The sequence below is a fragment of the Malania oleifera genome, chromosome 1, assembly GCF_029873635.1.
Source record: "Malania oleifera isolate guangnan ecotype guangnan chromosome 1, ASM2987363v1, whole genome shotgun sequence".
Taxonomy (NCBI): Eukaryota; Viridiplantae; Streptophyta; class Magnoliopsida; order Santalales; family Ximeniaceae; genus Malania; species Malania oleifera.
The window spans coordinates 107,727,269-107,745,234 of record NC_080417.1 but is presented as its reverse complement, the minus strand read 5'-3'; the positions used below and the strand labels follow the sequence as shown (position 1 = coordinate 107,745,234).

General features: G+C 33.5%; 1 protein-coding gene across 1 annotated transcript; it reads right to left on the bottom strand.

Moving 5' to 3' along the window:
* Positions 1-1,117: 1,117 nt before the first annotated feature.
* LOC131158537 (small ribosomal subunit protein uS4y-like) lies at positions 1,118-10,572 on the bottom strand. The gene is made up of 3 exons (XM_058113410.1): positions 10,358-10,572; positions 9,851-10,232; positions 1,118-1,459 (listed from the first exon to the last, which is right to left on the bottom strand). Exons 1-3 carry the CDS (start codon positions 10,383-10,385, stop codon positions 1,276-1,278), a joined length of 594 nt encoding a protein of 197 aa, XP_057969393.1. The 5' UTR covers positions 10,386-10,572; the 3' UTR covers positions 1,118-1,275.
* Between the last annotated feature and the right edge of the window lie 7,394 nt (positions 10,573-17,966).

Genomic DNA, 17,966 nt, shown 5'->3' with positions numbered 1-17,966 from the left:
CGGTCCAATCAATTATTTGGGAAACTAAGATAAATTAAGGGCCTATGATATTATTGTTATTTTTTATTTTTTATTTATGTTTTTGCACAGTGAAGTAATATATTATGAAAACGAGTTTGTTTATGTAACTAATTTTTTTATTTCAATTACCGATTTTCAACTATTTAGGAAAAAGCTAAAAACCAAATTTTTTGATTTTCAAATATTTTTACAAAATGGAAAAAAACATTTTACATTCAAATCCAAGATGAACATTCCCAAACAATAAAACTTTCAATAATGTTACAATTGAAAAACTTAAATCCTAATTTAGTTAAGGAAGAAGAATTTTTGTACGGCTAAAAATATTTAATAAATTATATCTCGTATTTTTAGACTCAAAAGTAAATTTAATAGATAGATATTGCAATTATTGCCAAAGACAACAGCACGATAACCATATCTGAAAGAAGTTAATTTAAGCGATAATATACATGTAAATGTTGCATGAACATTTAAAAATAAAACTATCTCATTCTATTCAAGTATTAAATAAGTCATTAAAATCATTTTCCGAAAACATTACTCATAGAAAGGTTTTCAGATGCAAACTCAAAACGGTTTTGCAAAAATACACCAACAAAAATCATGGGCCTCCGTCCGACGATTCCAAACACATGGTATCCCCATTTTTTTTCTATTTCATTCCAAAGCTCAAACTCGACTAAGAAAATAAATTTTCCCAGGCAAAATAATATATGATATAAATGCATCCTAAAACAGTGAAAGGAACGGAAAACTGAAAATAATACCTAATCTTTGCTACAATTTTTCCGAAAGTAACGAAAATTGAACACAGCCTAACCTCCAAACCCTATAAATTGAAGCTTTCCAAGAGAGCAGACACGTAACTATGACAAGTTGCCTCTTCACACTGCGAATGTTCCAAAAAGAATAGAACCAAAATCCTAAGCCCGCCAAACCTAATTATGAATTGGAAAGCAGATGCAACTGGCAAAGCCTGGAACATTGTTTATAGCTCGCCTACCTGCCTCTTCCCAAAGGAACCGGGTGAGGCTGGATTAATTCGGCACAATAAAAACAATGTAACAAGCAAAATCATCCAATGTCTCAAAAATTAAAAACAAACACCAAAAAGGAATTGATCTGTCATGTTCAGCAAACAAGGCAAACAAGTAAAAGTACTACTACCAAGTACCGACACCCAGTAAAGTAAACATAAATATTCATTTTTTCTAAAAAACAGTACTACGTCACGCACACCTACGCTAAGGTTTAATCCTCATCCTCTTCGTCTCCATCTCCACCAGCAGCCTTCTTGGCAGCTGCCCTCTGGTTCTTTCTCTTCACTCTTCCCGAGCGTCCACCTCCAAAAGGACTGGTGAGAGAGAAGTCAATGTGCTTCTGAGAATCCACTCTCACCATGAAAGATGGGATATTCACCGCCTGCCGCCCAACCCTGAGATTGGAAAGATGTTATATCTTCTATTATATGGACAAGAAAATGAATCTCATTCCCCTCCATAAAAAAGATGGGAAAATACAGCTTCAGACAACCAGGCCAGAAACCACTACTACTGCTATCTTACTACCCCTGTGGAGAAATTGCACATGTAATGATAGCACAAAAACATTCAAGACAGCACCTTCATAATAGAGATTTTAAACTTTCGCCACAAAAGCCAAGTGCATATCCTTTTCCCTGTTTGATGTAATAAATTGCCATATGCTGTACTTACTATTGAAGAAAATGGCATGAAAGCAATAAATTAATCATTGGGTCAACAATGCAAAAGGAACACTTGCCCAAAATGACAAATTTAAAATTTACACAAACATATTTGTCATCATATCAGACTTCCACCACCATGAGGTCACATTTAACTGTTGCTAAAAACCAGAGCAAGGTTGTTAAAATTGGGATCCTCCTACATAGGATTGTTGGATGGGTCTGCAGGAGCAGATCATGGGATTGGATGGAGAATCAAAAGATTACTTACAATGTAAAATAAGTATTTAAAAGTTATGTATGCAGAATTTTATTGTTTGCAGAAGTTTATGACAATTCTTAAAAAGTTCAAATCTAAGTTAAAAACACATTTCTGGTATGTAAGCTATTAAAAAGCTTTTTCTGCTTTTCTGCCAGACTGCCACTCCAATTAGACTATTAGAATGATCACTCCTCAAAATATAAAATTCAGAATTCCGATTCTATTATGGGAACCAATAATCAGAGTACATAGCAGGCCAACACTGCTGTTTGTTGAAACTAGGAATCAGAGAAAGCCGGACTCAAGAGCTAGCTCTCTGTTTTACGAAGGTCCGACTCCAGAGCTCTCTGCCTCTCTGCAAGATTGCATCATCAAGAAACAAAAACTCTGCAAGCTGATCAAACTCCAGAATCAAAGACGAGAAGAACCTAAAAAACCCAAGCTGAGCAAGAGCAAGAAAAACTCAGCAGCAAGGAGTAGAGTGGACCCAAGAAATCAGAGCAGACAGAACAAGAACTATGCAAGCTTTATAGAACCGGAAGTAAAACTATTGCTGCTGTCTAGAGTTCTCTACAAGCTGGACCTTTTTCCTTTTGTACTGTTGAGTGAGAGGAGAGTTCGCTGCATGCTGCTGCTGTTGAGATGTATAGAGAGTAAAATAAACTAATCAGGTGCTATCTTGCCTTAATTGTAAAGGGTTTGGACCAAACGGGCTGATAGAGCTCAAGACAAAACTATTAGGCCAAGAAAAATGCATCTAGTAAAATCCTGTCAGATTTCTAGGGAATAAATTAGGACATTCTATTTTTTAAAATCTGAAATTACTATTTCAGTTTCTAGTAGTTTCAGTTTCCGGTTTTCTAGCCTAGAGATCTGCTGATTTGATTTGCTGATTTTGTGGTGATTTGATGTGGTGATTTGATTTGCTGATTTTTTGGCCTTCCTAATTTGGTGGCTTTCCTCTACTATTTATCTTGTAATCGTGTCTCTTGAAATTCAATAAAAATGGTTATCCTACAGGATCTTCCAGTACTTCCGAAACCATTCCACCCAATCCCACTATTTCTCCCAACTCTGTATCTGCTGATTACTATTCCCAGAATTCAGCCCTTTATCTCACAGTTATAAAACTCAATGGGTACAACTATCTTGAATGGGTTCAGTGCGTAAAATTGGCGATGGATGGCTGAGGCAAAATAGGGCATTTGACTGGCGAAATATCGAAACCTGCTGCTGGTGACCCTGATCTAAAAAATGGCAGTCCAAAAATTCTCTTATAATTGCTTGGCTCATCAATAACATGGAACCCGCCATTGGAAAACCTCACCTATATCTTCCCACTGCTTTTGGGAGGCTGTTCGAGATCTTTATTCAGATTTGCAGAATTCTTCTCAAATATTTGAGCTGAAAACTCGACTCTGGAAATCCAAGCAGAATGATCATGATGTTACTACTTATTACAACGAATTGGTAATGTTATGGCAGGAACTTGATCAGTGTAATAATGATGTTTGGGAGAATTCGAACGACCACGCTCGCCACAAGAAGAGAGAGGAAGACAATAGGGTTTACATGTTTTTAGCCAGCCTTAATCGGAGTTTGGACGAGGTCCAAGGCCGCATTCTCGGCAGGAAGCCATTGTCCTATACTCGGGAAGTTTTTTCTAAAGTAAGACATGAGGAGTCAAGGAGAAAAATCAGGCAGCACAACACTGAACTTGGTTTAAACCTGGAACCTGAGAGCTCTGCTCGTGTCAAGAGGTGTCAATTCTGACAATGATGGGCGCAAGAAACCGTGGTGTGAGCATTGCAAAAAACCATGGCATATGAAGGAGACGTGTTGGAAGCTTCATGGTAAACCAGCAAATTGGAAGCCAAAATCCAAACGAGACAGTCACACCTACCAAGCCACTGCTGAAGAGACTCAGGAGCCTTCTACCAACTCGGATGCAGTCTCTTTTACCAAGGAGCAATTAGAGCACTTGTACAAATTGTTTCAATCTCCAAAACTGTCCTTAACTCCATCTTGTTCTTTGGTACAAGAGGGTAACTCTTTTACCACTGTGTTTTTAGGTGTTATTCCTAATTCTGTTCATTCTTGGATAATTGATTCGGGTGCAACTGATCATATGACTGGTTGCTCCAAATTGTTCTCATCCTCTAGTCTGTGTGCAGGCAATAAAAAGGTCGAAATTGCAGGTGGTTGCTCTTGGTAATTTCCGGGATAGGAACTATCAAACTCACTTCGTTGTTAACTCTCTATGATGTGCTCCACGTTCCAAATTTGTCTTGCGATTTGTTGTCCATCAGTAAAATTACCTATGATCATCAATGTCAAGCTAATTTCTACTCTTCTTATTGTGAGTTTCAGGAATTGACCACGGGGAGGATGATTGGCAATGCTAAGGAAAAAGATGGACTATTATTTTGACGATGGACTTAACTCGAGTCGACAATGTCAAAGTATTTGCTTAAATTCTGTTTCTGTTTTCAAATATAATGATATCATGTTATGGCATTATAGGTTAGGCCATCCTAGTTTTCAATATTTAAAATACTTGTTTCCCAATTTATTTCGGAATAAAAGTCCATCTTCTTTTCAATGTGAAGTTTTTCAGTTTTCTAAACATCATCGTGCATCCTTTTCCACCCAACCCTACAAACCAACTATACCATTTACTGTGATTCACAGTGCTATCTAGGGCCTATGTATAACATCTACGTATTCTGGAAAAAAATGGTTTGTGACCTTTATTGATGATCACACGAGATTAAGTTGGGTTTATTTGATAAAGGAAAAATCTGAAGTGGAAACAATTTTCAAAAAATTTTACACCATGGTGCAAACACAATTTCAAAAAAAAATATTCACATATTGCGGAGTGATAATGGTTGAGAATATTTCAAAAACATTTTGGGCCAATTTTTTCTTGAAAAAGGAATTGTTCATCAAAGTTCTTGTGCCGAAAGTCCGTAACAAAATGGTTTGGCTAAAAGAAAAAACAAATACTTATTGGAAGTAGCTCGGGCATTGCTTTTTACCAATCAGGTACCTAAATATCTTTGGGGTGAAGCCGTTCTTACTACTACATATCTCATTAGTAGAACACCTAACAAGGTTTTAAGCTTTGAAACACCTTTTGATGTTTTTCATGAGTTTTATCCAACAAATCAGCTGTCTTATTCTTTACCACTAAGGATACTTGGTAGTACCGGTTTTGTTCATATTCATAGTCATAATCAAGGAAAACTTGAACCCCAAGCCACAAAATGTGTATTTGTTGGTTATGCTCCCACTCAAAAGGGGTATAAATGTTTTGAAACCATTTTCAAAAAAATGTTTGTTACCATGGATGTTACATTCTTTGAATTACATCCCTATTTTAAGCCTCATCTTCAGGAGGGGTACCAAAACAAAGATTTGGCTGCGTTTCATGATTTTTTTCCAAACTGAAGACTCGCAAAATCATCCTCCAACTTTGATTATTCAACCTAAAAACCCAAGCTTTATTATACCAGTAGAAAGTGAGTCGAGTTTTTGGGTATTGAAAAGGCAAGTCTTCCCACAATGCCATCTCATGATGTTCATGATCCTATAATGATTAATAAAGGAGAAACCAAAAAAAAAAAACACCACAGCGTTGGTACCATTTGACATTGTCTATTCGCGACAAAGGAAAACTCGAAAGAAAGGGTTTTCCAATCCTTAACATTGTCTAGAATCCGTAAACCCTCCAGGTAATGTCCTCACCGAGCCTTTACCTCATGTTCAGTCCTCTTGTAAGCCAGTAGACACTCCAAGATCCCAATCAGAAACTTGGAGATGACAAGGAAGGTGATCTAGTGAATACAACTCGACATCAAAAGATGGTAGGAAAGTTAATTTTTACTTATAACATACACGGTCCAATATTGCTTTTGTTGTGAGTTTGGTAAGCCAATTTATGCAATCACTCTACAACGAACATCTTAAAGTAGTTTATCGGATTCTCAAATACTTGAAAAGTACACCAGGCAAGGACCATACAACAGAACATAGAGGCATACACTAATGCAGATTGGGCAAGTTCAGTTATTGATGGGAGATCCACGTCAGGATACTGTACTTTTGAATATGGTCACATGGCGAAGCAAGAAATAGAATGTGGTTGCAGAGAGCAGTGCCGAGGCAGAATATAGGGCTATGGCTAACGGAGTTTGTGAGATGCTATGGCTGAAGAGAATTCTTGAAGAGTTGCGGATGCCAATGAACATGCCAATCAAGTTGTATTGTGATAACAAAGCTGCCATAAGTATTGCTCAAAATCCAATACAATATGATCGCACGAAGCATGTAGAGATTGACAGACACTTCATAAAAAAGAAGATTGATAGTGGAGTTGTTTGCATGCCTTTTGTTCCTGCTACTCAACAAATAGCCAATATCTTCACCGAAGGACTTTTCAGACCTAGTTTTGAGCTCTTTGTAAGCAAGTTGCGCATGATAAATATCTACGCTCCAACTCGAGGAGGGGGTGTCGGATTTCTAAGGAATAAATTAGGAAATTCTATTTTTTTAAATCTGAATTTACTATTTCAGTTTCTAGAAGTTTCAGTTTCCTGTTTTCTAGCCTATAGATCTGCTGATTTGATTTTCTGATTTTGTAGTGATTTGATTTGCTGATTTTGTGGCCTTCCTAATTTGGTCTTCCTCTACTTCATCTTGTAATTGTGTCTCTTGAAATTCAATAAGAATGGTTATTCTTCTTCTCAAAAATCTTTCAGCCTCATATTTAAAATGCAGTACCAAAAAAAAAAAAAAATGGTTAGTTCAGTTCAATAAGTATAATCGGCAGAATCTACTGTAGGATTGAGATTTTACAATTCTAGTTGCAATTCTACCACTCTAAAATTCTACTTGCGATTCTAGCTGATCCTCAATCTATAATCAGGATTGCATGGATAAATATGGATCATTAGATCGATCAGGATGGTAGGATGGTTCAATCCTACAATTCAGATTGGGATTTTGATAACCATGGTAAAGAGAAATAACAAGCGAAGGGTAAACAGAGATAGGCTTCATAAGGAACTTCACAATAGAACTGCTAACAAAATCTATGCAAAGAAAATAATCCCAATGGTGCAAATTGATTTCATAAAATTGGGGGGGGGGGGGGGGAGTATATGATGCACTAAGACACGCAAATGGGTACACACTGGGGCCTATAAAGTAACGACAAAATGTGGCCTGACTAGCCAATAGAGCAGAACTTTTTTTATTTAAAAAAAATCTTCTCAAAATGCAGCAAGCAGATTGTGGCCTCCTGTAAAGCATGGAATTGATTTGACACAATACCAATATGGTAGAAGACAGAAGTGGACATTGGAAATTCTCAAAAAAGAGATATGAGGCAATACAACATGCACAGAAATAAACAAATACATATTTATCAACAAATTTCATTACACGTGAGAAAAGTTTCAAAAGAACATTTGTCTAATATATGGTTAAACCTTCCTATAATTTTTCACAATGATAATATTGAAATTCTTACTTTATGGTTTCAATAGCAAAAGATTAAGTTAAAAAACATCTGCAATAGAAGTCTTAAAAGGGTGTCAAAGAGGTTCAGAAATATTATATCAGTGTCAAAAACCTGACCCCTTGCCCTTTAACTGGTGCAAGAGTGTTTCTTGGATGATTTCAACTGTTGCAATTACCTCATATGGCATACGGCTGTGAATGAACGACGTCTCACTCCTTGAGCAAGGAAACTTGCCTAAGGCATCATTGAATAACACCAACGTAGTAAGTGAAGGATGATCCCTGAGGCTGCTGATTTCATAGATAATCCGAACTTAACTGGAAAGATCAGAAGTTTCAAGAAGAATCTGTTGTTGCTGTGCTTGGTTGGCTGCTATAATAAAAATACTAATCTAATAGCTTTCTATATGCTGGATCAGTTTTTTAAAAGGCTCAATCGAGGCCCGCCTCAAGGCACAACATGCCTAAAAAGCCTTGAGGTTCAATCTAACAAAAGGATTTTTTTTTATCATAGTTTTTTTATTTGAATTACTTTTATTTTTTTTTTTCTTTTGTCTTCATAAAGACAAAGAAAAAAATTAGAATTTCTCTCCTATTTACTACGGCAACAAAGAATCAAATTATCACTATATTTATTCCCTTTTCTACTTCTTCTTCCAAGTGCAGGATAATCCAAAGAGGCCGTTGGTTTTTTTCCACCCATTGGAGGCTAACGCATTACATGCCGAGGCTAAAGCATTTTTACAAAAGGCACGCCTTTTGCACCTTTTTAGTTGAGGCTTACGCATTTTGGGTGTGTGATTCTCAAGTAAAAAATTGGTTAAAAAAATTTTAACTACATGTTTGCATAAAAGGAATCTCATAATATGAGTTGATTTCCAGAACTCTTGAACCTCAATCTTTCCAAAATATTAGAGAGCTGTATCTTAGATCATGAAAATAGTTTGAACTACATAATAGTATAACTATCTCTTGTCATGATTTATGTCATGTATTCAAGCTAGCAATTTTTGAATAGCCGAATAGTTTGCAAAGTATATACAATTTTTCTTTCTTACATTATATTTGTGATTTTCATAATTTTTCTTTATTTTTAAAATAAATAAAGTTTATTTACATTTTTTTAATCTTAAAAAAAATCTTAAAAAGGCTTATGCCCCAACGCCTCAAGGCTTATGCATTGCCTTTTAAGGGTTAAAAGGCCTCACCTTACGCCTTTGCCTTTTAAAACATTGTGCTGAATACCACTCATTGGTATGCATTAAAAAAACCATTTCAGCAAAACTGCCATATCAACAGATAATGTGAAGGAAACACTAAGGTGAACCCACAGGCCAATAAAAAAGCAAGCAGATCAGGTGCCTGACCCAGGTACTGCTACATCTACAGATTAATAAACATATCTGAGCAGTTTTTCAAGATATGTGGTGTCAAAACCCCAAAACACCTCCCTTCTTCAGAGATGTCCATGTCACAAGGCCAAGAATTGAAAGGTAGTCTCTTGAGGAGCCTGCACGATAAATTGCCACATACCGTGTCCCAGGACCTTCTCAGCACTTATTATAAGCTACTTAAAAGAAAGATCTTTTGTCTTACATGAACTGGGAAATCAAGCTTGGAAATATATTAAATGCTTAAATTTGAAGTAATTAAAACAAGGATCCAAGTATCATACCCAATTCCTGTTATAAGGTAAGGATCTTTGGGACACTGCACATTCTATGGAGTATGGTGAATGTTCTTTGGGTGAAGGCTGATTCAATTGCCCAAGAATGGGCTTGGTCAGCATCAAACCATGCAGAGAATAGGCAGAAAAAGTTAACTTTTTTGTACCACGGTAATTGCAAGATAGATGTACATGTTATTCCTGACATTTTTAACTTTTTGAATTGAAAGCGCTACAAACTTGGGTTGACAGTTAGCACCCCCTTGGTGACAGTTTAATGGCACTACCTTGTTTTACTGATAAAATAAAATTAAACCAAAAAAGAAAAATCTTCTAGCAACTACGAGAAATGAAACAAATCCAATTGATTGAAAAGGTTATTCCAACCATTAAGAACTTTAGAACAAGAATATTTTTGGGGATTTAAATGGGAAAACCTCAAAAAATCAGTAATGCAAAAACATTGACAAAGAATGAATGCTGTGTGCAACATACATCAAGAAATATATAACTTGAAAATAGGGCAGATTTCTCTAGGATAGATCCTAACCACCTTCTGCAGAAAATTGGAACTCAGCAGAAATATTTTAAATATCTGTGAAACATGATTTAAAAATTACAAAAATAAATGGTCATAGAATTTCAGAAAGAAAATCATGACTTATACCTGACATGCCTCTGCCTGATGAGTACACGAGCATGGTGAATAGACTTTGCCATGCCAGACTTGAAGACGAGTGTTTGAAGCCGGCGCTCAAGGAAGTTCTCCACGGTCAAGGCCAAGACGTAATCAAGCTTGTTCTGGCTCTCATCCAAAAGCCCATACCTGTTCATCCTCCGTAGAAGTGCTTCACCCTCAAAGATCCGACGAGGATTTTTCTCATCAAGAGTGAGAAGCATCCTAGCATTATTTCGGATGCGACTCAAAGCATACTGAACCCTCCATAACTCCCGCTTACATCGAAGCCCATACTCTCCGACAAGCTTCAACTCCGCATCCAAACGCTCCTTCTCATATGGACGCCGGGGCTTCTTGAATGTCTTCCCATCTATACCAACCCATCATTGTGCATATATGTTATATCCCACCAATAAACGCACGCAAGCAGAGAGAGAGAGAGAGAGAGAGAGAGAGAGAGAGAGAGAGAGAGAGAGAGAGAGAGAGAGAGCTTACAGTTTCTGTAGAAACTGACGTGAACCATGCTTGCCTCCGCTCGGCCGTCAGACGAAGAGACAGAGAGGGGAGGGGGCGAAAGGAAAAACTAAAGAGGAGATGAGGGAGGGAGGGAGCCGCCGTCAGACGAAAAGACAGAGAGGGGAGGGGGCGAATTGGCGAAACCCTAATCGAATTTTGGGCTTGGCTGCATATTGGGCCGAATCTATAATGATTTCGAAATTTGTTAAATTAATTTATTAAATATTAAAATATTAATATTTTTTAAATAATACTACATTTTAGAAAAATCTTAGTAAAAAAAAATCTAACTATTCAAGCAAATTAATCAATAATATTTAAAGCTTGCATATAACATCAATTAGTCAAAAACTCTTAAAAACAATGAATAAAAAAATACTAACTCGCGAGATTTGTGCATAAATTGATACAGTCAACATATAAAGAGACGATGTGATGATATAATAAGAATTTGTGAGAGTTTATAATTGTTGTCACTTGATTAAAATCCTCTAATGTACTTCGAGACTATGGAATTAAAGAGAGGAGTAAACAAAAATTATATTTTTAGGAGGAAAATACTTAATATAAGAAAATTATAACATTACTTGGAAGAAAAATAAGAAGGAAGATAATATGTTACTAACTTTAACAAATTTAGATAGCTTTTCAAAAACTTAAAGCCTTTTGATTAAGTATAGTGGAATGTTGAATTTTTATTTTGCCCAAATCCTTTGAGGGGTTGAGTAGTAAGGTGTGTAAAAGGTCTATCAAAACTAATGAAATCAAGTGAAGTACTTTGGTTCAACTAAACCAATAATTCGATTCAATTTGTAAAGGAATTCAAGAATTAATTGTCTAATTATTTGGTTTGTTATTGATAATCAATTAAATCAAATAATGAACTTATTCAATTGACTTTTACAAATAATATTAAACAATGCCGTTCTCAATGCACATGAATCCATCCTTATTGCGTTTGTTTGACCTAATCATGTAAGTAGCAAACTATTCTAATTTTAGGTAAACTATCTCCAACCAAATTTACTTTATATGATCTTAATTATGCATGTTGCTAAGCATCAAATCCAAAAGGTCTTTCCACTCTTTCTCCTTTGCAAGGAGCTCTTCATTCATAACAGATAGAGGAGGATTTATTCAATCACATAGTTTGGACTCTCCTTCTTATTTTAGAGAAAGAAAAGATAAGAGGACCCTATGGAGAATGTGATCAGAAATTCGTAATAGAAGACGACCATAGTGAGTGAATTGATTATCTTCATGCATAAGGATACTAGATTACCTAGTAGAAAATATTTAAAAATCATCACAAAACCTCCCACTTTTTTATTACATTTTATGAATTATTATTATATGATGATTTTTACAAGGTTAGCATTTAGAGTTTAAATCATATAAATGTAAATTGAGAATAATGATTGATTACAGGAAAATTTAAGTCCCCATTGGAATCATTGCTTCATTGATATTGTTACTGTTTCCTATTTTCTATTTCTATACAGTAAAGAAGCATATTATAAAAATATGTTTATTTATGTCAGTTTTTTGTTCCTATGGTCAGTTTTTAATTGTTTGAAAAAAAAAAAACCGAACTTTATGATTTTCAATAGTTTTGATAACTTGTTGTTTGAAATTTTAATATCCAAAAATAGTTTTTTTTTTTTAATAAAAACATACATTTTATACACTTTTAAATTGAAATTAAAAGTAAAATGACCATATGAATTTAAATACTATTAAAATATATATAAATTTCAAAAAATAATAATAAAGTTCGTTGCAAAATATTTTTACTATTTTTTGATTGCAAAATATTTTTATTGTAAAGTAAAATTTGAAAGCATAATAATTAAATAAAATAATTATAGTAATTTTTTATTTTTATTTTTATTCTAATATTTATAATGCATATTATTTTATAATTTTATTATTTAATCATATTTTTATAATTTATTTGATTTAAAAGCAAAAATGAGAATTTTTAAATTTATTTTAAATTTAAAAATATTTTAACCTAACAAGTTGCTAGTTTCTAGTTTTTTAAAATTGATGCTTCTAATTTTTTATGTTCATTTATGTTTTTATTTTTTGTTTTCATTGTTTTTGACAGTGATACTAAATTAAGCGTCCTTTTAATTTTGGATATTTTTTAAAATGAAAAATCAAAGGAGAACTCTCTTTCTAAAGATAAAATAATTTTAATAATATTTAACTTATTTTTATTTGTTATTTTAAAATTTTTGAACATTGATGACGAAAAAAGACCTTTTTTAAATCTTTTAAAAATTATATAAAGCATCAAAAATCTAAAAAAAAAAATTGAAAATGCTTATGAACTTTCTTATACGCATTTTAAACTCAGAAGAAAAGGGTAATATTTCTATAATATTTTTAAAAATTAAAAATAAAATTACTTCCACAATAGAAGTGTTGAAAGGTTTTACTATTCAACAAATTTTTATACAAAAATTAAACTAATTTTTAAAATTTTAAAAATATAAAATATAAAATTATTTTTCACATCTAAGAAACAAACCTAAGATTTGTTGTACAATCAATTATTTGGACAATTAAGATAAATTAAGGGCCTATTTGATAATATTGCTATTTTTTATTTTCTATTTATGTTTTTGCATAATGAAGAAATATATTATAAAAATAAGTTTGTTTATGTAACTAATTTTTATTTTAGTTACCAATTTTCAACTATTTGCGAAAAAGCTAAAAACAAAATTGTATGGTTTTCAATTGTTTTTACAACCTATTGTTAAAAATTTTAATATTTAAAAATAATTTTTTACATTAAATTAATATTTTATACACTTTTAAATTAGAATTAAAATAAAATCATCATACAAATTAAAATGTAATTAAAATAAATATATATTTTAAAAAATAAATAATAATATAGCCAATTACAAAATACTTTTATTATTTTTCGACTGTCATGGCCAATGATATTTTTATTGTAAAAGAAAGTTTTTTTTTTTTTAACTAAAAGAGAACGGCACCTTCATTTATTTATTAATATACTTTCACTTTTGGAGGAGGAATATCATGGTTACAAGATAAAACAAAAACAAGAGTATAGAAAAACCCTCCAAAAAAAAACCAACACGAGCAACCAACCAAATTAGGACAACAAAACTAGACATAACTAACAAAGAAGATAAAAACAAAAAATACAATCAAAATCAAAACAAAATACACCAAACGAAACTCTAGAGTTGAACTAACGATGAACAGAAACGAGACATCACCTATTAATTCGAATAATACCTTTCAGATAACGTGGTAGAAGGTGTTGTTTTTCGTAGATTACATTGTTTCTCATTTCTCCTTCTTTAACAAGAAAATCAGTCGCACTATTGCCTTCCCTATATTGTTATATCACCATGACGTTCACTCCTTCTAACTCCACCACGAGCTCCTCCTAAAATTTCTAAAGATACTACAAAATACATCTACCTTTTCGAAGCCAATCAACTGCAATTCGCGAGTCACTTTCAATAATCGCATTAAAATAATGCAAACGTTTGCACAAATGAATTCTTTCACTGATTACTTTTAATTCCGCACTATTATTCGTACCGTTGCCAAAATAACTTGAAAAAGATGCTTTTACCATGTCATGGCAATCCCAAATAACTCCTCCACCTCCTTAAGTACTCGGATTGCCCATACAACTCTCATCACAATTAAGTTTTATTCACCCTACTGGAGGTTTAACCCACAAAATAATTTTTTCAGGCCTATCGCAAACTCCCTGATGCTTAATTTGAAACTTATTCAAAATCTTAATATTCGACTTCTTCAATTTTTGAAAATAATTAGTGCTCTCAGCAATAAAACTAACCTAGAATTGGACACTTCTCCACATCTGATCTGCACTTTGATAAACTTCTTCCATTCTCGCTTTACATTTTCAATTCCAGAGACACCACGTAATCAAATACAGAATCAGCCCGATTAAAATACCTTTAATAGACGATTTTTTAGTATAGTGGAACCAATTTACCATTTTATTTTTCCAGGGAAGGGATCGTTGGAAAGGAATCCCTAATGCCACATTAGCCCGACACCAAACCTCTGAAGCCACCTCACCTAAAGAAAGAATATGATCAATGTTTTCCTAACTTCTCTAAACGCAGCAATCACAAGCCAAAACCATCGATATTCTTTTGGTCTGAATTTTATCATCTACGGCCAAACATCTAAACTAGACTCTCCACAAACACATTAAGATTCTTCTAAGCAATAAAGAATGTCAAAACCAGTCATTCCACACAAAATTATCACTTCTGCTCCTCACTGCCTCCTAAGCTGTTTTTGTAGAAAAATTATCGTCAGGGGCAGGCTTCCAGACAAAAATATCCTGCCCACTTTTACTCGCTGGCACTCGGTGCAAAATTTCCCTCATTTTATCGGTACCAACCAATTCCAGTACTAAATCAGAGTTCCAATTATTATTTAGCTAGCAATCCTTAATACATAGTTTCTTATTCAAAATATCTTCAGTGCTCACAGATAACAGGCCTGATGACAGCCACCTATCGAACAAAAAAAAAGAGTTCCTACCTCTCACCAAAATTTTAACATTATCCATAACTTCTAGAATGGTGGTCATAATTGATTTCCAGAACCGAGAGTCATTTGGTCTCTCCTTCCTTATTAATAAATGATCATTTCTGCAATATTTAGCTATGAGAAAACCTGCCCACAAATTGTTAGACGTGAGCAATCTAAAGGCAAATTTCAAGAGAAGAGATTTCTGAACTTCCTTAAGATCTCTTAGGCCTAGACCCCCTTCCGAGGTAGGTTTACAAATTTTCCCCCAAGAGCGCCAATGAATCTTGCTTTTATCTTTCACCTCTCCTCATAAAAAATTAGAAATAAGAGAGTTAATGTGAGAATATGTGACCTGCGAAACCTTATTAATACATCAAATGAATAGGCATGCTAGACAACACATGTCTTAATAAAATCAATCTTCCACCTTGCGAGAGTATAATTATTGTAAAAGAAAGTTATGAAAGTATAACAACTAAATAAAATAATTATAATTATTTTTATTTTATTTCTTATTATAATATTTTTTAAATATGTATTATTCATAATTTATTGTTTTAATAATATTTTTGAAATATTATTTGATTTAATGATGAAAATGAAAATTTTTTAATTAAAATTTTAATTTATGTTAATTTTATAAACATTAGCTAAATAGGTTGCTAGTTTCTGAATTTTACTCTTTATTTCTATTTTTTAGTTTTCATTTTTATTTTTAAAATTTTTTATGGCTATACCAAACAACTCCTAAACAATCTTACCATGAAACCATTACTAACAACCTAACCTTCCTTTTGAAAGCATAAATTTTGATATTTAAATTTAAAATTTATAAAATTAGATAAAAAAAATTTACATTCAAATCCAAAATGGACATTCCCAAACAATGAAACTAACAATAACGTTACAATTGAAAAACTTAAATGTAGAGATTCGGAAAATAAAAGTGATAAAAATAATTAAGAAAAGAGGAAATTTGATTTGGTGAGGATCAAACCGTCAACGGATTTGTGGAGCTTAGGAAAACTGTCAACGGTTTTGTGTTACCGAAGGCCCATAAAGGTAAAAACGGTAAAAATCGGTTTGGTTAAAAACTAAACTGTCGACAATTTTCCTGGCACACTAGCTTACAAAATGGATTCTAATTCATTTTTCTTTAGAAAAATTAAAACTCTCTCTCTCTCTCTCTCTCTCTCTCTCTCTCTAAGCTGCATTTGACACACACACACACACACACTCTCTCTCTCTCTCTCTCTCTCTCTCTCTCTCTCTCTCTCCCCTCCATTTCTCCCCCAATTTCAGCCTAAAACGACGATCGGACATCATTTCAGGATCTCGGCATCGATTCTCTGCAGTTTAATCGAAACATATTAGCTGTTTGGGGATCCTAGGCACCACTCTAAGGTTGAGTTAAGGAATATGAAGTATGTGAATTATTTTTGGAGTTTAACCAGTTAATGGGAGTGGTGAGCCTAGAGATGTTAAAAATAGTTAATATTCCGGGGTTGAGCTGATTAAAATAAAATATATGACTACAGGATTCCGAACGCCGCAGGCATCGTTTTAAGATCCTTGCAGGCACATTTTCAGTAAATAGGTAAAGAAATAGATTATGCCAAACATTTTTAAAAATTTAACTGGTTAAATTATAGTATGTAATTGCAGAAATAATATTTGTATGTTTTGATAAAAATTGGGTTATTGAGTTTGGGTAAAACCCTAGAGATGTTTATACCAATATTTTCAGTGGAATATTATAGTATGAACTATCACTCAAACTATGTGGCATGAGTTTGAATATTATGAATAATTAAATCTGTCAGTTTTTATAGAAATATATATACATATTTAGATAGAGATATGGATTAATATTGAATAATGTTATGACAGTATTTCCATTCAAAATTATGATGAGATTGATTTTGTACAGAGGTACATCATTCTATATAGAACTACAGTACATCGTTTTATACATAGTTACAACGTTATATATAAAACTACAATACGATAAGCAATTTATACAGAGTTATAGTATTACAGAGATTTGTATACAAAATTACAGTCTTATAGTTTTATATTAAGTTTGTGAGATGGAATCCTACTATTTTATTGTTTTAGAAATCACATTATATGGTTTAAGAACCCAGATGGACCATAATTAAGCACGGTATCGTAACTTCACAGATGTCAGTGCAGCCACACTACTATGAGTGTGTTGGTGGTATACAATCAATTTAGCCATTGAAGTGTAGAGTCACCCCCTAGAGTCCGGACTAGTTGGGCTTGCAAATCGAACTTACAGATACAGATATAGATACAGATACAGTTGACTTAGTCTGATTAGGCTAACCATGTCTAAGTCCCGTCTTTGGGCCGCACAACCCGGTCATGCAGGGTTAAATCCTGATGCTGTTTGTTTATCCATCCAGGGCAGTTCTTCTATGCATATGTGCGTATTTACTTATACATATATATTTATATGTCAGAGTATGATTTGAAAAGAAAGTAAGTATTTTGAAATATAATTCTTATATACGGGAGTTCAGTTTTATATGATTTCATACTAAAAGAAAAAGGTAGATAATGGATGTACATTTGGAACATAAAAACTCATGTTGCCACACACTGACAATAATTTATTCTTTCTTACTAAGAGGTGTTTCACTCCTTTAATCTTGAACATTTCAGGAAATCCAGGGAATCAAGCCTAGAGCATTCTAGGGCAGGGCTAGATTGTATTGCCCAGGGTGAGTTCTAGCGAGACACAATGTATACGGACAAGTTTTATTTGCTTTTGGGAATGGAATATGGATGTATTATGTTTTTGGGATTTATTTATGTATTTTGGAGATGGTAGTACTCTGGTATTGTTTTGGGTGTGTATATGGTTGTTCTGCTGTGTTGTATTATACGAGTTATGAATGGGTGTATATGGTGCCCCACCTTGGGTATCAAGATACTATAATGTATTTTAAGGAGATTAGATATGGAGTATAGCACACCGAGCCCCACTGGGTTT